Genomic DNA, 18854 nt, shown 5'->3' on the forward strand with positions numbered 1-18854 from the left:
CTAAAAAACTCCCATTCTCACTCACCATTGTGTAAATAAAAATTGTACTGACTTTTGTTGCAATTGAACACAGTTTCACTACTAAGTTTAATAAATTCTCTTTTTTTATTGCTGTACTTGTCTGTCTTAGTGTGATGTCTGGTCTACATATTATTTGGCTAAGTATTGCAATACCCAGTAATATGGACAGTACTATATGAGCATCATTTTAATAATTAGTATACGTCTAATTGTTAACAATGACATGCAAAAGGTCATTTGATCATTCTCTGTTACTTGAAGTAGAACAATGCAAGTTAACAAAGCTTAAGGATGTGACCCGAACTGCCTTGCAAAGTCAATTATCAGTTAGACTTGAGCTGGTCAGTCCTTTATAATCCTCTACTTAAACTAATCGAATCAAATTGAATCAGCTTAATTACAAAGATTAAATTAGTCGCTTTAAAGATCACCTCAAGGAGGTATAAAACACAGAGGGCGACAAAAGCCACAGTTGGTTTCTGGACACGACTCGCGACTACACGCTCCCCAAGTTTGGATTGACTGAAGCTCCCGTAAACCAAGTGAACGAAGATGGTTTGGGACGGAGGATTTGAGCCTAATGGCACAGAAGGCAAAAACTTCTACATCCCCATGTCCAACAGGACCGGGATTGTTAGAAGTCCATTTGAATACCAACAATACTACTTGGTGGATCCCATCATGTACAAGCTTATGGCATGTTACATGTTCTTCCTGATCTGCACTGGAACCCCCATCAACGGTCTGACACTGTTGGTGACGGCTCAGAACAAGAAGCTCCGGCAACCTCTCAACTACATCCTGGTCAACTTGGCTGTGGCTGGTCTCATCATGTGCATTTTCGGCTTCACCATTGCCCTCATGTCTTCTGTCAATGGCTACTTCATATTGGGAGCCACCTCCTGTGCCGTTGAGGGATTCATGGCCACACTGGGAGGTAAGATCCCCGTCATGAACTCACCTTTGGAATGACAAGATGAGTGATTCGTAACCAAACTGTCCTGCAGGTCAAGTTGCTCTGTGGTCTCTGGTGGTGCTGGCCGTCGAGAGATACATCGTCGTCTGTAAACCTATGGGAAACTTCAAGTTCAGTAGTACACACGCCGGAGCTGGAGTCGTTTTCACATGGATCATGGCTTTAGCCTGTGCCGCACCCCCGCTGTTTGGTTGGTCCAGGTAATCCAATTGTTTGCTATTGTGTTAATCCTGAAAAGGGGCAGAGATAAACTAGGGCCTATCCTGTCTGAAACAGACAACCAGTCATTAGATTAGAGAAAAAAGAAGCTTCATACTCAGTATGTTTATATGCACTAAAGAAAACCGAATTATTCCATGAACTGACTTAAAAAACAGCTCTCTAAAATACATATAAACACTTTAGTTTAATCGTGTTTGACTTTAAAAAAAAATCTGATTAACACCACTAGATTATGGGATTGGAAAATAGTTCTGTCTGACATGTAGCCAGCTAGTGTCTGTGGAGAACCAACACGCCGCTCTTTAGTACAATATTCACAGGCAAATAAAACCCACCCTAAAGATAAACTTTTTTCAGAACGGACACACAGTTTAACGCACAATCTAACAGTTCTCTTAGATTGACTCTGACCAGGAGAAAGTAGGCATTTAAATTGAACAATCAGAAATTAGGGGATGAGGTGGGTTTGCCAAAAGTGAGGAACTAAGCACGCACAGAGAAACAGGGAAACACAGTGCCAGCGCGAACATAGCCTGCGCATGCACAAACAGAGATTGATTTTTAATGCATGCGGAATTTGGTACTTTTATGTTTTATTAGTGATAAGTACAAAACAGTAACAGATCACATGAAAAGTTGTCTCTGCCTCGAATGTATTCAAACCTTCCACAAGAAACATTGACAATCGTTCTTTGTTTAGTGATCTAATAATTAAATGTCCGTATACAACATTTTAGATGTCGTTGACCTGTAAACCAGCCATAATTCACAGCATATTTATATTTAAATAGTCAAAGCCTTCCACCACAATGGCGATCTTTTTATGTCTGATGATCACCATAACTACAAGAACAAAAGCAGATGTTATTTAAACATATTAAAACATTAAAGGCCTACTGAAAGCCACTACTACCGACCCCGCAGTCTGATAGTTTATATATCAATGATGAAATCTTAACATTGCAACACATGCCAATACGGCCGGGTTAGATTACTAAAGTGCAATTTTAAATTTCGCGCGAAATATCGTGCTGAAAACGTCTCGGTATGATGACGCCTGCGCGTGACGTCACGGATTGTAGAGGACATTTTGGGACAGCATTGTGGCCAGCTATTAAGTCATCTGTTTTCATCGCAAAATTCCACATTATTCTGGACATCTGTGTTGGTGAATCTTTTGCAATTTGTTTAATGAACAATGGAGACAGCAAAGAAGAAAGCTGTAGGTGGGAAGCGGTGTATTTCGGCCGGCTGCAGCAACACAAACACGTAGCCGATGTTTCATTGTTTACATTCCCGAAAGATGACAGTCAAGCTTTACCATTGGCCTGTGGAGAACTGGGACAACAGAGACTTTTACCAGGAGGACATTGAGTTGGATAGGCAGACGCGGTACCGTGAGTACGTACGCAGCTGCGGCTTCCAAACATTTGATCGCTTGCCCGTGCGTGCGTGCCGCTATGTGCATGTCACGTACGTAACTTTGGGGACTTTGGGGAAATATATGTGCTGTATGAACTTTGGGGAGGTGAACGGTACTTTGGGCTGTGGGATTGAGTGTGTTGTGCGGGTGTTTGATTTGTATTGGTGGGTTATATGGACGGGAGGGGGGGAGGTGTTTGTTATGCGGGATTAATTATTTTAATCAGGCTTATTTTTATTAAATATAAGCCTGGTTGTGTTGTGGCTAATAGAGTATATATATGTCTTGTGTTTATTTACTATTTTAGTCATTCCCAGCTGAATATCAGGTCCCACTCGCCTCTCACAGCATCTTCCCTATTTGAATCGCTTCCACTGCCCTCTAGTCCTTCACTCTCACTTTCCTCATCCACGAATCTTTCATCCTCGCTCAAATTAATGGGGAATTCGTGGCTTTCTCGGTCCGAATCGCTCTCGCTGCTGGTGGCCATGATTGTAAACAATGTGCAGATGTGAGTAGCTCCACAACCTGTGACGTCACGCGCATATCGTCTGCTACTTCCGGTACAGGCAAAGCTTTTTTATCAGCGACCAAAAGTTGCGAACTTTATCATCGATGTTCTCTACTAATTCCTACTAAATATGGCAATATCACGAAATGATCAAGTATGACACATAGAATGGACCTGCTATCCCCGTTTAAATAAGAAAATCGCATTTCAGTAGGCCTTTAACATATAATAGTTGTGGAAAGTTGTAGTTATCGGTTAGATCCGAGAGCTTCTTCGAGTCGTGACAGCTACTATTTTATGTTATGTTATCCCATATAGCTAAACAAGCTGAGTTGACCACGATCACCCCCTAGCATACGAGAAACACACAGCTTAGGGCCAACAGTCGAATTACAAGTCGAGAATGTAGACTGGGACTTCACCTACATGTGTGAAAATAGAAAGAAAATAAAAGATGTAGTATCTCCTAAAGAAAAGTGGATTCAATCTTCAACAGGTACCTGCCCGAGGGCATGCAGTGCTCCTGCGGACCCGACTACTACACTCTGGCTCCAGGCTTTAACAACGAATCATACGTCATATACCTGTTTGTCGTCCACTTCTTCACTCCCGTCTTCCTGATATTCTTCACCTATGGCAGCCTTGTGCTGACAGTCAAAGCTGTAAGTTGTGCATTACATGTGATCAGCAGAATGATCTGCAACTCCATCATCTCCAACATCATTTCCTGTGCTTTGCCTCCAGGCTGCAGCCCAGCAGCAGGACTCAGCCTCCACTCAGAAAGCTGAGAAGGAAGTCACACGTATGTGCGTGCTGATGGTCTTTGGCTTCCTGGTAGCCTGGGTGCCATACGCTACCTTTGCTGGATGGATCTTCATGAACAAAGGAGCTTACTTTTCTGCTTTGACCGCTTCTGTCCCCGCCTTCTTTTCAAAGAGTTCTGCCCTGTATAACCCTGTCATCTATGTGCTGTTTAATAAACAGGTTGGTACACAGTCCCCCTTAGTGCACACTAAATGCTGCAACTTCAATGCCAAAAGGAATCTCTTTGCTCTTGTTTCCAGTTCCGTAACTGCATGCTGAGCACCATCGGAATGGGCGGCTTGGTGGAGGACGAGAGCTCAGTTTCCACCAGCAAGACAGAAGTGTCCTCAGTGACTTAAATATGACGACACCTCAAAGTCGTCGTATAAAGTATTTATTTATTTATTTATTTATTTTTTGTCATAAAAGGTGAACCAGGAAAAAGTGGCTAGAAAGTGATTTTCGTTCCCACGTCTGGGCACTACTCTTTTTTTGCATTTTTGCATAGACAACGCCATTGTGGACATTAGATTAAAATTTCTCTGCAAAATATCCTGGCGTTTTTTTTTTAGAGCCATAAATGTATAAAAATAGGAATTACAAAAAACGAAAATCTTATGCAGCTTGTTTTTGCATTTACATTCATTCTGGAAACAGAATCTCTATCACAAATTGACATGAATACATATACCTAACATTTGAGGCAAGTATTTTAGCATTGGTATACTTTAATTTGAATTTAAACCATGAAACATACAAAAAAAAAAAAAAATGAAAAAAACGCTTCAAAATAAGTGAATAGCAACCTGTACAATTGAACATACACATGGTACATTTTGCTAAACAATTATGTTTTATACATTTAAAATGTCAGTACATACTGTTTATAAGAGGAAGTATAAAATAAAATAAAATAAAGAACACTTTGGCCCAAAATGGCTGACATCAATCAAAATATCGAATAATGCATTACAGTTTAGAATCTGTACACAATATGGTACAAAACAATATTTACATGAACAAAACAATGTGTTGATGTCACAGCAGGTCTTGAGTATTTTTTTAAACACTTTTTTTTTAAAAATTTTGTCTTAACTTTGCACATTGTTAAAGCCATATCTCAAGAATTCTTTGATAGATTTTCCTCAAATTTGGCACAAACTCAAACTATGATTATCATCTTTTTTTTTAAGGTCAAGTGCACTGTAACCTCACATTCTATTTTTAAAGTATTTAACTGAAGTAACTAAAAAAAAAAAGAAATAGTAAAACTACTCTGAGGGATTTTTCTCAAATGGGGCAAAAACTCAACTTTTGATTAGAGAACTAATTGATTAAGTGTGACTTTGCGTATTCTGAACGAGGGAGACATTGTTCATCTCTTAGCTATTACTATCATCAGAGCCATCTTCTCATGTGCTTTTATCCTCTGTTTCCATGGAAATATTGGCACAGACACAAATCAGTACAGGACAGTCTTGCAGACATACAGGAACATCTTCCTGTCTCACAACTAAACACTAAAAAAAATTGGCCCTAGTGTGCGAATGTGAGTGTGAATGTTGTCTGTCTATCTGTGTTGGCCCTGTGATGAGGTGGCGACTTGTCCAGGGTGTGCCCCGCCTTCCGCCCGATTGTAGCTGAGATAGGCTCCAGCGCCCCCGGCGACCCCAAAGGGAATAAGCGGTAGAAAATGGATGGATGGATGTATATAATGTAGGAACCAGAAATATTAATAACAGAAAGAAACAACCCTTTTGTGCGAATGAGTGTGGATGAGTGTAAATGGGGGAGGGAGTTTTTTGGGTTGGTGCACTAATTGTAAGTGTATCTTGTGTTTTTTATGTTGATTTAAAAAAAATAAAAAAAAATAAAATAAAAAAAAAATAAAAAAAAATAAAAAATAAAATAAAAAAAATAAAAAAAATAAAAAAAATAAATAAAATAAAAATAAATAAAAAAAATAAAAAAAAAATTAAAAAAAATAAAAAAAAAATTCTGGTGCGGCCCGGTACCAATCGATCCGCGGCCCGGTGGTTGGGGACCACTGCTATAAAGGAATCAACAAAAGTAAGTAAAAAAGCATGGTTAGTTACCTGGCAAAGGTGCACGATGGACTTGAACTCCACATGGTCACATAGATGGACATTCTGTCAAGGACGATGCATTACACGTCCATAACACCCAGAGATAAGGACACTGAAATCATGGAGAAATTTATGCAAGAAGCCAGAACTTTTTGACAGAAAAAATCCTGACTTTTTGACAGAAAATACCCCGACAGTTTGACAGAAAACAATTCCGATTTTTTTAACAGTAAAAATCCTGACAGTTTGACAGAAAAAAATTCCATTTTTTTTACAGAATAAATACAGATTTTTTGACAGCAAAAATCCAGATTTTTTGACAGAAAAAATCCAGACTTTGTGACAGAAAAAATCCAGACTTTTTGACAAAAAAAAATCCCGATTTTGTGACAGAAAAAAATCTCGATTTTTTGACACAGGAATCCAGATTTTTTGAGAAAAAAAAAATCCAGATTTTTTGACAGATAAAATCCAGACTTTTTGAGAGAAAAAATCCAGACTTTTTGACAGAAAACATCTACATTTTTTGACAGAAAATATACCGACTTTTTGACGGAAAATATCCTAACTTTTTGACAGGAAAAACCCAGACTTTTTGACAGAAAACATCCCGACTTTTTGACCAAAAAAATCCAGACTTTTTGACAGAAGAAATCCCGACTTTTTGACGGACAAAATCCCGATTTTTTTGACAGAAAACATCCCGAATTTTTAACAGAAAAAATCCGACTTGTTGACAGACAAAATCCCAATTTTTTGACAGAAAAAAATCCAGATTTTTTGACAGAAAAAATCCAGATTTTTTGACGGACAAAATCCCAATTTTTTGACGGAAAAAATACAGACTTTTTGACAGAAAAAATCCAGACTTTGTGACAGAAAAAATCCAGACTTTGTGACAGAAAAAAATCCTGATTTTTTGACAGAAAAATCCCGATTTTTTGACAGAAAAAAAATCCCGATTTTTGACGGGAAAAAAAATCCAGATTTTTGACAGAAAAAATCCAGATTTTTTGACAGAAAAAATTCTGACTTTTTGACAGAAAAAATCTCGACTTTTTGACAGAAAGCATACCGACTTTTTGACGGAAAACATCCCAACTTTTTGACAGAAAAACCCCCGACTTTTTGACAGAAAACATCCCGACTTTTTGACAAAAAAAATCCAGACTTTTTGACAGAAAAAATCCAGACTTTTTGACAGACAAAATCCCGATTTTTTGACAGAAAACATCCCGACTTTTTAACAGAAAAAAAATCCTGACTTGTTGACAGACAAAATCCCGACTTTTTGACAGAAAACTTCCAGACTTTTTGACAAACAAAATCCAGATTTTTTGACAGTAAAAATACCGACTTTGTGACAGAAAAAAATCCAACATTTTTTACAGTAAAAATACCGACTTTGTGACAGAAAAAATCCAAAATTTTTTACAGAAAACATTCCGAGTTTTTGACGGACAAAATTCAGATTTTTGACAGAAAAAAATCCCGATTTTTTGACAGAAAAAATCCAGACAAAATACTGACTTTTTGACAGTAAAAAATCCAGTCTTTGTGACAGAAAATATCCAGTATTTGTGACAGAAAATATCCAGACTTTGTGACAGAAAAAATTCCTAAATTTTTTTGACCGAAAAATCCAAATTTTTGGACAGAAAAAATCCAGACTTTTTGACAGAAAAATCCAGATTTTTTGACAAAAAAAATCCAGACTTTTTGTCAGAAAAAATCTCGACTATTTGACAGGAAAAATCTCGACTTTTTGACAGAAAATATACCGACTTTTTGACGGAAAACATCCCAAATTTTTGACAGAAAAAACCCTGACTTTTTGACGGAAAACATCCCAACTTTTTGACAGAAAAAACTCTGACTTTGTGACAGAAAACATCCCGACTTTTTGACAAAAAAAATTCCAGACTTTTTGACAGAAAAAATCCCGACTTTTTGACAGAAAACATCCCAACCTTTTAACAGAAAACATCCTGACTTTTTAACAGAAAAAATCCCGACTTGTTGACAGAAAAAATCCAGACTTTTTGACGGACAAAATCCCGACATTTTGACGGACAAAATCCCGACTTTTTGACAGAAAAAAATACAGACTTTGTGACAGAAAAAATCCAGAATTTTTGACAGAAAAAATCCCGACCTTTTGACAGCAAACATTCCGAGTTTTTGACGGGCAAAATTCTGATTTTTTGACAGAAAAAAACTCCCGATTTTTTGACAGAAAAAATCCAGACTTTTTGACAGAAAAAAATCCACTTTGTGAAGAACAAATCCAGACTTTTTGACCGAAAAATCCCGATTTTTTGACGGAAAAAAATCCAGATTTTTTGACAGAAAAAAATCCCGATTTTTTGACAGAAAAAAATCCCGATTTTTTGACAGAAAAAAATCTAGATTTTTTGACAGAAATAATCCCGACGTTTTGACAGAGAAAATCCAGACTTTTTGACAGAAAAAATCCAGACTTTTTGACAGAAAAAATCCAGACTTTTTGACAGAATAAATCCTCAATCATCAATCCGCGCACCTGGGTCTGATGAGGGCAGACAGCATAAAGACCAGCGGACCCGAAGATCCAGGGCCGGAACGTAGTTCACTCCTCGTAGTAAGAATCCCGTCTCTGGCTTCCCTCGGCGTACTTGTTCTCCCTGTGTTTTCCCTCTGCCCGTGTCTCGTGTCCCCTGTGTTCCCCGCAGTGTTCCTTCTGTTACCCATGATGGAGCTGTGTGCCTCGACTTCCCACCAGATTCTGGACTGTTTCCCTCGATCCTTGACCCCCGCTTGGACACGGACCTTGTCACCTCTCTCCAGCCCCTGACCTCTCGCCTGCCCTCGGACTGTCTTCTTGCCTTGCCCCTCTGCACTCTTGAAAGGTTCATCCAACATGCACACACAACAACCTCTGGTAACATTTACATTGTTAATTCTTCACATCGTCTTGCACCATTCACATAGAGTAGCATACACACCCCAACGCATAATCAGTATCACTAAACTTATTGAACTGATTCCTGCCGTTGTGTCGTCTCGCCGTACGTAACAAAAATATTAATAAAGATAATCAGCCGCCCACAATAGCCAGAATGGTACTTACCCTGACCAATATGATCAAGTTGGCGCTCACCAACGCTGACACGCAGTCCTTGATCTCGGGGAATGCCAAAACTTGGGCGCGCGCCACAATTGACATTTTAAAGGAATCATTATCAAAATCCATTACAAATTGACAAGGAAAAGTTGATCCCGTTAATTGGCACAGACTGGAGGGCACAACATAATTCCTCCTCCACCAAATTTCACACTCGGCACAATGCAGTCCGAAATGTACCGCTCTCCAAACCCAGACTGGTCCATCAGATTGCCAGATGGAAAAGATTAAGATTAAAGTACCAATGATTGTCACACACACACTAGATGTGGTGAAATTTGTCCTCTGCATTTGACCCATCCCCTTGGGGAGCAGTGGGCAGCAGCGGCGCCGCGCCCGGGAATCAAGCGTGATTCATCACTCCAGAGAAGGCGTCTCCACTGCTCTAGAGTCCAGTGGTGACGTGCTTTACACCACTGCCACCCACGCTTTGCATTGGACTTGGTGATGTATGGCTTAGATGCAGCTGCTCGGCCATGGAAACCCATTCCATGAAGCTCTCTGCGTACTGTACGTGGGCTAATTGGAAGGTCACATGAAGTTTGGAGCTCTTTAGCAACTGACTGTGCAGAAAGTCTTTGCACTATGCGCTTCAGCATCCGCTGACACCTCTCTGTCAGTTTACGTGGCCTACCACTTTGTGGCTTAGTTACTGTTGTTCCCAAACTCTTACATTTTCTTATAACAAAGCAGACAGTTGACTTTGGAATATTTAGGAGCGAGGACATTTCACGACTGGATTTGTTGCACAGGTGGCATCCTATGACAGTTCCACGCTGGAAATCACTGAGAGCGGCCCATTCTTTCGCCAATGTTTGTAGAAACAGTCTCCATGCCTAAGTGCTTGATTTTATACACCTGTGGCCGGGCCAAGTGATTAGGACACCTGATTCTGATCAAATACTTTTGGCAATATAGTGTAGCTCAGCTTTACAATATTTCAATATTGACTGCTGATAGAAATATTCTTCTATTGTTCAACATATTTCACTTTCCTCACTACTTTTGCTTTGCTCAAATGAACTGGATGAAAGTGCTCTTTAATTGTTGCTACTGAGTGTAATTATATATATGTATGTATTTTCTTTTACAAGTAGGCGCCGCTGTAGTGGCTGCTGGTGGCAGGAGCTCTGTGCTCTTGTGTCATCATTTTGTGTTCCTGATGTTTCCCTCGTTTTCATGTGTTTTTTTGTCTTTTCATTCGGGACCCTTTGGGACTGTGCGACAAGGGGTGGCACTTTCCTGACTTCTGCAGTGCTTTTTTGTGAACTTCCGGATCTGCCTCCCGGGAGCCTTTTGGCCATTGAGACCAGCTGCTGGTTCTCTGCCACACCAGAGTCCGTTTGGAGAGAATGGAGGAGATGCGGATGAAGAGACGGGACGGACAAGCTTCACAGTGTCTTGGCTGAATGAGCAGGTATCGGACACCTCGGTCTCCTTGGACGTTTCCTCGCTCATCCATGCGGACTGGACACGGGTCGAGAGTTGGTGGGCGGGCGAGGGTTGCTTTGTTGGGTCTGCTCCTGTCCCTGGCCATGCTCTCCTGACCCCAGCAGATGGCGTGGAACACCGCAGAGGCCACCATGGTGTATATGTTTGTTATTTTACTTTTGTGGCTGTGTGTAGAAGTGGCTGGTTGCATCAGCTCTGCTCTTTCAATGTATTTAATGTCCTTTGAGTTCCCCTCTTACACACATGCTTATGTGTGCTATGGCTATGAGGTTTTCTTCCCCTTGGCCTCAGTCTGGACCCCAGACTTAGACGGATCAGAAATGACCGCAGTATTACATTAAAAAAAAACATACTCACTAATATTAACTACATTTATTGTACCCAACTTTTGTTGAGCATACATTATTATTGCATAAAGGTCTGGGGACATACACTACCGTTCAAAAGTTTGGGGTCACATTGAAATGTCCTTATTTTTGAAGGAAAAGCACTGTACTTTTCAATGAAGATAACTTTAAACTAGTCTTAACTTTAAAGAAATACACTCTATACATTGCTAATGTGATAAATGACTATTCTAGCTGCAAATGTCTGGTTTTTGGTGCAATATCTACATAGGTGTATAGAGGCCCATTTCCAGAAACTATCACTCCAGTGTTCTAATGGTACAATGTGTTTGCTCATTGGCTTAGAAGGCTAATTGATGATTAGAAAACCCTTGTGCAATCATGTTCACAGTTTAGCTCGTTACAGAAGCTACAAAACTGACCTTCTTTTGAGCAGATTGAGTTTCTGGAGCATCACATTTGTGGGGTCAATTAAATGCTCAAAATGGCCAGAAAAAGATAACTTTCATCTGAAACTCGACAGTCTATTCTTGTTCTTAGAAACGAAGGCTGTTCCACAAAATTGTTTGGGTGACCCCAAACTTTTGAACGGTAGTGTACATATACAAAAAAAAAAATCATATTACAAAAGACAGTAATTCAGATAATACAATGGATTATCTAGATCCAACAAATGATTCATAAAGTCTCACATTTTAAAAGTATATGATCTTGTATGAAACACAACTGCTCAAATAATAATATGCTTCAAGAAGTGGTCCAGAAGATGTTTCAGATGTGAACCAGTAAATATGAACTAAGAGGGATGTATGTGTACTCAAAAGCAAAGGAATGAACAAATGCAAAACAAATATGTATATCATACACTATATTGCCAAAAGTGTTTGGCCACCTGCCTTGACTCACATATGAAATTGAAGTGCAATCCCATTCCTAACCCATAGGGTTCAATATGATGTGGGTCCACCCTTTGCAGCTATTACAGCTTCAACTCTTCTGGGAAGGCTGTCCACAAGGTTGCAGAGTGTGTTTGCCAGAATTTTCCACCATTCTTCCAAAAGCGCATTGGTGAGGTCACACCCTGATGTTGGCCGAGAAGGCCTGGCTCTCAGTCTCTGTTCTAATTCATCCCAAAGGTGTTCTATCGGGTTCAGGTCAGGACTCTGTGCAGGCCAGTCAAGTTCATCCACACCAGACTCTGTCATCCATGTCTTTATGGACCTTGCTTTGTGCACTGGTGCACAGTCATGTTGGAAGAGGAAGGGGCCCACTACAAACTGTTCCCACAAGGTTGAAAGCATGAAATTGTCCAAAATGCTTTGGTATCCTTGAGCATTCAAAGTTCAGGCCAGGTGGTCTTTCAGGATGACAACATCAGCCCTTCAACCTGGGGTTGCCCATGACATGTAGGTAGGTATGTTTTATGACGAGCGGGCCCTGCTAAACGGGGCCTGTTCTTAACGAGCTCGCTCCCCTCACGAAGTATGACATTGCTCACCCCGAAGACCAATGCTGGACTCCCGATCGTGATGAATGCGTGAGCCTCACGGTTCCTTAAGTGTAGCCAAATGCCTCGTCATCTAATTAGTGACACGCATGAATGGATGAATGATATTCCCACTGTCCCCACCCACTATCTAGCGAAACCCCAGCCAAGAGAACAGGCTTGGCAGAATCAACGTTTGTCAAAGTTAACTTTTCACAGTTTATTTCAAATCCTGCAGCTTCATTTGCTGCTGCTGTTCTCACTAGCACACTTGAACTTAGACGAGAATCTTTCACCAACTCAACACTTTCTCACCAGTGTGTCTTCTCATGTGTACTTTCAAATATTGACTTTGTACAACGGTGTTTTTCCAACCTTTTCTGAGCCAAGGCACATTTTTTTCATTGAAAAAATCTTGAGGCACCCCCACAGCAGAAAACATAAAAAAATGAAACTCAGCAGCTGATATTGACAATAAAAAGTCGTTCTAGCAATTGTTGGATATAAATTTAAACCATAACCAACCATGCATCACTATAGCTCTTGTCTCAAAGTAGGTGTACTGTCACGACCCGTCACATCACGCCGTGACTTATTTTGAGTTTTTTGGTGTTTTCCTGAGTGTAGTGTTTTAATTCTTGTCTTGCGCTCCTATTTTGTTGTTGATTGTCATATCATGTACGGATGTACTTTGTGGACGCCGTCTGCTCCACACGCTGTAAGTCTTTGCTGTCGTCCAGCATTCTGTTTTTGTTTACTTTGCAGCCAGCTCAGTTTTGGTTTAGTTGTACATAGCCATCCCTAAGCTTCAATGCCCTTTGTTTATTTTTGGTTCAAGCGCTAGATACCTTTTTACCGGCACGCTGCCTCCCGCTGTCGTCTGCATATCACCACAAACCATGTTCCTGACATCTACACAGCAATTAGCTACCTGCTGCCACCTACTGATATGGAACAGTATTACATGGTTACTCTGCTGAGCTCTAGACAGTACAGACACTCAACAATGGCACATTATTTGCGGATTATAATTACTGGTTTGCAAAACATATTTTGTAACCCAATTAGGTGAAATTACATAATCTCCCATGGACACACCAGACGATATATCACAGTACAATAGTGTGCCGCAGCACAGTGGTTAAAAAACACTGTTGTACAAAACCTTAACAGATTTAACAGGGGAAAGGTTTTTCTCCAGCATGCATTTTCATGTGTCCTTTCAGCATATTTTTATGTGCAAAACCTTTACCACACTCTGAGCAGGAAAAAGGTTTTTCTCCCGTGTGTACTCTCATGTGCGCTTTCAAATGGTATCCTTGAGTAAAATCTTTGCCGCAGATCGAACAAGAAAAAGGTTTTTCTCCAGCGTGCATTGTCATGTGTCCTTTCAGCACGTTTTTATGCGCAAAACCTTTACCACACTTTGAGCAGGAAAAAGGTTTTTCTCCAGTGTGTATTCTCATGTGCGCTTTCAAATGGTATCCTTGAGTAAAATCTTTGCTGCAGATTGAACAAGAAAACGGTTTTTCTCCAGTGTGTATTCTTGTGTGTATTATCAAATGTTGCCTTTGAGTACAACCTAGCCCACAGACTGAACAGGTAAAAGGTTTTTCTCCAGTGTGTGTTCTTGTGTGTGTTATCAAATGTTGCTTTTGAGTAAAACATAGACCACAGATTGAGCAGGAAAAAGGTTTTTCTCCAGTGTGTATCCTCATGTGTATTTTCAGTTGACAACAGTATTTAAAAGTTTTGCCACAGTCAGAACATGTCAAGTGTGTGTTGTCAGTGTGACATGTCTTATTAAAGTGTGTGTTGTCAGTGTGACGTGTTTTATCAGCTTCAGAGTCTTCATCATCAGTGTAAGGAGAGTGTGACCTTGATAGTGGAGCTAAGATCTTGTCTGCTTGGGATCCTCCACAGTGGTCTCCATCAGCTTCTGTTGTCATGTGTTGAGTTGAGCTGCTGCTTGGAGGCTCCACCTCTCTCTTCTCCTCACTTTCACCTTTGACCTCATCATCTTCACTCTTCACGATAACACAGACCACTTGGTCATCCTCAAGTCCTTCAAACTCCTCCTGACTGATGCTGTGTTCCTCCTCTTCCTCTTTAATGTGAGCAGAGCTATGACTCCTCTTTCTCTGTAATGTGACGGGGGAATGCGACTCCTTTATGTAAGAGGTAAGTTGCTCCTCCCCCTCTTTAATGTGGGCTTGCTTTGGCTTCTCCTCTTCCCCTTTAATGAAGGGGTACTGCAGCTCCTCCTCCTCTTTAATATAGGGGGGCTGAGGCTTATCCTGCTCCATTCTTGAGGTCCACTTGCTGCTCGGGAGAAGATGTTCTCCCCAGATGTCTGCAGGACACAAGAAAACAAACACATGGTTTAGAAAAATCCAGCTTTGCTCTGTCACATGAGACATTGTCCATGCATATGTTGTGATAATGTCCTTGACAGGGATCGTACACCTTTTCCATGGCCAAATTCAAGCACTTTTTAAAGACTTTCAAGATCAATTTTCCAGTTTTTCCAGTACCCTTCAAAAGGCGAAAACCAGTGTTTGATTGATTGATTGATTGAGACTTTTATTAGTAGGTTGCACAGTGAAGTACATATTCCGTACAATTGACCACTAAATGGTAACACCCATGAATCAATCCATAGCCTTGTTGTTTGAGGTCACCAAATGCTGTCTGTAGGAAAAATACGGAAAATCTGCTAAAACCTAAGCCTAACATTGAACCAGCAACTGAATGGGGCATAGAAAATGAAGCAGTGTGACTATTCATTGTCATTGGTGTTTGCAAACGTGTCTCCATGTGTTGTTTTTTCACATTTCTTGTTCTGTTTTTTTACTTACATCACGCAATGACATCGAACAGCACGGATTGATTCACACCGTATTTGTGCTTGTAAACTGCATAATGTGATATGAATACACGCACCCTCAAAATGTCAATTTTACTCATTTATTAACAAAACGGTTTCACATTAATATAAGGATAATAAATTAAAAGAAAATATTTTGTTTGTTTCATAACACCTCAGTCACTTTTCATTAAGCATATCCAAGCCTTATAACTGTGGCTATGATAACAAATCGATGTTTAGTTGAGGGAAGTTCTTAACATTATAATTTATCATTGACAAACGCTCACCTTTTTCTTTTCATAGCTCGTAATAACTTTTCGTAATTAACATGTAATCTAGCGCTAATCTCAAAGTTTAGGTCGAGCATGTACCAAAAGGTTAGAAAACAAAACTTTTGCTAACGTTAGTTAACATGTAGGGCTATCTCTGTGGTTTACCTTTCATATGAAGCAAGAGAGCCGACTCTCCCATTGCGAAAAGCTGGATTTCCTATTTTGCATACTTTGCAGCAGGCTACATGTGGATTTGGTCCACGTTTTATCCAAAGTTTGTATTTGTCATTTTCTATCCAATGTTCATTAAAACGACAACCTCCCGGCATGATGGACCGATGCACCACTGTCCTTTTGGGGGCGACACAGAGCCGTATATACGGCTCTGGCATGACAACAACCTAATGTAAGGGCTCATGCAAAGCCTACAGATCAAGCGTGTAGCTTAAATTTTTAAGGAATCTTGTTTTATTTTATTTCCATTTGATAATTAGCCTATTGAGTCAGACTGCTGAGAAATACGATGGACATTTCCAAGCATTTACAAGCACTTCACCCAAAATTCAAGCATTTTTCAAACCTTGAAAACACAACGTTAAAATCCAATCATTTTCAAGGTTTTTAGAGCACCCGTACGAACCCTTAAAGTAGGCATGTAACAACCGGCCACTGACCTGCTTATTTGTGGTCATTTTAACCTTGCTACTTAATTAAAGATTAATCAATTTACTTTTTATTTCATGTATTTATACTAAATAATAAGAGAGCAATGATGAAGTTCACTTTCCAAATTGCAGGTCACACATTTCTCCTTTGTTTTCATGGATAATCCAGGAAAAAACAGCAATTCATTTTTGAACTTCAAAAATGTATAGCTCCCTTAAAATTTGGCCTATCACAATGGTTCAAATACATTTGGAAAGCTTTTTTCCGAGATCTTTGTGAATGAAGCACACATTTGTAGTTGTTTCCCCATATTTCTACACAATAACTCAGATATGGTAACACTAGTTAGCAGTAGAGAATATGAAGTGATTTTTGATCTAGAATAAAGCAAAACATGTTCTAGATCAGTGGTTCTTAACCTGGGTTCGATCGAACCCTAGGGGTTCGGTGAGTCGGGCTCAGGGGTTCGGCGGAGGTCAAGACACACCCGACTCATCGTGTAAATAAAAAATTCTCCCTATCGGCGTATTACGGATACGGCAACAGCAGAAGTCACACTGATTTGCAGGTGTGTAATTTGTTGTGAGTTTATGCACTGTGTTGGTTTTGTTGTTTGAACAAGGTGATGTTCATGCACGGTTCATTTTGTGCACCAGTAATAAAACATGGTAACACTTTAGTATGGGGAACATATTCACCATTAATTAGTTGCTTAGTAACATGGAAATTAGTAACATATTGGCTCTTAACTAGTCATTATTAAGTACTTAGTAATGCCTTATTCGGCATGGCCTTATTATAACCCTAACCCTGGCCCTAACCCTAAACAAATAACTCTAAATTAAGTCTTTGTTACTTAGAATATGTTCCCCATACTAAAGTGTTACCAAAAACATATAACTTTGTTTTGAATTAGAAAATGTTTTTTATTTTATTTTTCACTAAAGAAGGGTTCGGTGAATGCGCATATGAAACTGGTGGGGTTCGGTACCTCCAACAAGGTTAAGAACCACTGATCTAGATGAAATATCTTGTGGGACATCATGCACAAAAGTGCACTTGATTTAGTTTAAACTATTTTAGTGGCGTTCTGTACAAAAAGTGCACTTTAATTGAGTGTTGTTTTGATATGTCATCTTAGTGACTGACATCATGCACAAAAGTGCACTCATAGCTTGTTTAAAAATGTCTCTGACAATCTTGCACTTTCTGTTTTGAAATGACATGAATGTTTGTGCCACTGCTTAATAACTGTTTAATAAATACAGTTTTGGTCAATTGATTTAGGTGTGATTTCCCTCTCTGCATGAAAGTTTAAAATGAGCATATATTAATGCAGTATGAACAAGAATGTTTTAATGTAGACACATAGAATCATCATACTGCTGTGATTATATGCATCAAGTGTCCATTCAAGGCTAAGGCAAAAATATCGAGATATATATCGTGTATCGTGACATGGCCTAAAAATATCGCGATATTAATAAAAGGCCTAACTAACTGGAACTGAACTGAACTTTGCAATTGGGACTTTTTGAAAAAAATTATTTTGCTTCAAACAATGTATTAGCAATTTCCTTTCCTTTCACAACAGTTTCATACATATATGTCAGGGCCAAATTACACCTCATCATTCTCTCTATGCTGTGTGTGTTCACACAATAATACATTTTAACAAACGGCCGCAGCCATTTTGCAACACGGCCGTTTGCCGCGACATCTCAAAGGACTCGGACACACAAAGTCATTAACTTGACATTTCAACATCAACAATCCGACACAAATCTTGTCAAACCTGGCATGAAACGTTCCGATGAATAAAAATAGACATTTGTGTGATTTTCACCGTGTACCAACCTGAAAAGCAGGTAAATGTCAACACAGTCGCAGGCACCGAAGATCTTCTCTCTGCTTCCGGCATCCGTCCGGTGAGGAGGCGGAAGAGCCCTCAACCATAGAAGTCCGGCGCGCGCGGCGGGCGCTAACACTTTGGTTCCGCTTCTTCTTCATTTTATGGCGGGTGCGTACCGCCATCGACTGTACTTGAGTGTGTATCCTCAGGGTGAGTACTTAGGTTACAGACTAAGTTGGTATATACCGGGGGTATATTAAACGTATTAAACGGCACGCTGGTGGCTCCATGGAGCTTTTTCAAAAATGTATAAAAATGGTAAAAAAAATGGGGTGAAAAATATGTTTTTTGTTGTAATATGGTTTCTGTAGGAGGACAAACACGACACAAACCTGGCTCTCAGTCTCCGTTTTAATTCATCCCAAAGGTGTTCTATCGGGTTCAGGTCAGGACTCTGTGCAGGCCAGTCAAGTTCATCCACACCAGACTCTGTCATCCATGTCTTTATGGACCTTGCTTTGTGCACTGGTGCACAGTCATGTTGGAAGAGGAAGGGGCCCGCTCTAAACTGTTCCCACAACGTTGGGAGCATGGAATTGTCCAAAATATTTTGGTATCCTGGAGCATTCAAAATGTATTTCACTGGAACTAAGGGGCCAAGCCCAACTCCTGAAAATCAACCCCACACCATAATTCCTCCTCC

The 18854-nt window shown here is 39.9% G+C and overlaps 2 protein-coding genes across 2 annotated transcripts; one reads left to right on the forward strand and one right to left on the reverse strand.

Moving 5' to 3' along the window:
• Positions 1–486: 486 nt before the first annotated feature.
• Positions 487–4509, forward strand: LOC133639322 (green-sensitive opsin-like). Its single transcript, XM_062032556.1, has 5 exons — positions 487–958; positions 1029–1197; positions 3650–3815; positions 3898–4137; positions 4218–4509. Exons 1-5 carry the CDS (start codon positions 574–576, stop codon positions 4314–4316), a joined length of 1059 nt encoding a protein of 352 aa, XP_061888540.1. The 5' UTR covers positions 487–573; the 3' UTR covers positions 4317–4509.
• An 8226-nt stretch (positions 4510–12735) lies between these two features.
• LOC133639851 (gastrula zinc finger protein XlCGF57.1-like) lies at positions 12736–18260 on the reverse strand. The gene is made up of 2 exons (XM_062033507.1): positions 18157–18260; positions 12736–14845 (listed from the first exon to the last, which is right to left on the reverse strand). Exons 1-2 carry the CDS (start codon positions 18218–18220, stop codon positions 13668–13670), a joined length of 1242 nt encoding a protein of 413 aa, XP_061889491.1. The 5' UTR covers positions 18221–18260; the 3' UTR covers positions 12736–13667.
• Between the last annotated feature and the right edge of the window lie 594 nt (positions 18261–18854).

The sequence above is a fragment of the Entelurus aequoreus genome, linkage group LG22 (genome assembly GCF_033978785.1).
Source record: "Entelurus aequoreus isolate RoL-2023_Sb linkage group LG22, RoL_Eaeq_v1.1, whole genome shotgun sequence".
Lineage (NCBI taxonomy): Eukaryota > Metazoa > Chordata > Actinopteri > Syngnathiformes > Syngnathidae > Entelurus > Entelurus aequoreus.

Coding starts and splice junctions, on each gene's coding strand:
- LOC133639322 (XM_062032556.1), top strand. CDS start 574: ATGGTTTGGGACGGAGGATTTGAGCCTAATGGCACAGAAGGCAAAAAC. Junction 3,816..3,897: donor TTGTGCTGACAGTCAAAGCT/GTAAGTTGTGCA, acceptor CTTTGCCTCCAG/GCTGCAGCCCAGCAGCAGGA. Junction 4,138..4,217: donor ATGTGCTGTTTAATAAACAG/GTTGGTACACAG, acceptor TCTTGTTTCCAG/TTCCGTAACTGCATGCTGAG.
- LOC133639851 (XM_062033507.1), bottom strand. CDS start 18,220: ATGCCGGAAGCAGAGAGAAGATCTTCGGTGCCTGCGACTGTGTTGACA. Junction 14,846..18,156: donor GACATTTACCTGCTTTTCAG/GTTGGTACACGG, acceptor TGTGTCCTGCAG/ACATCTGGGGAGAACATCTT.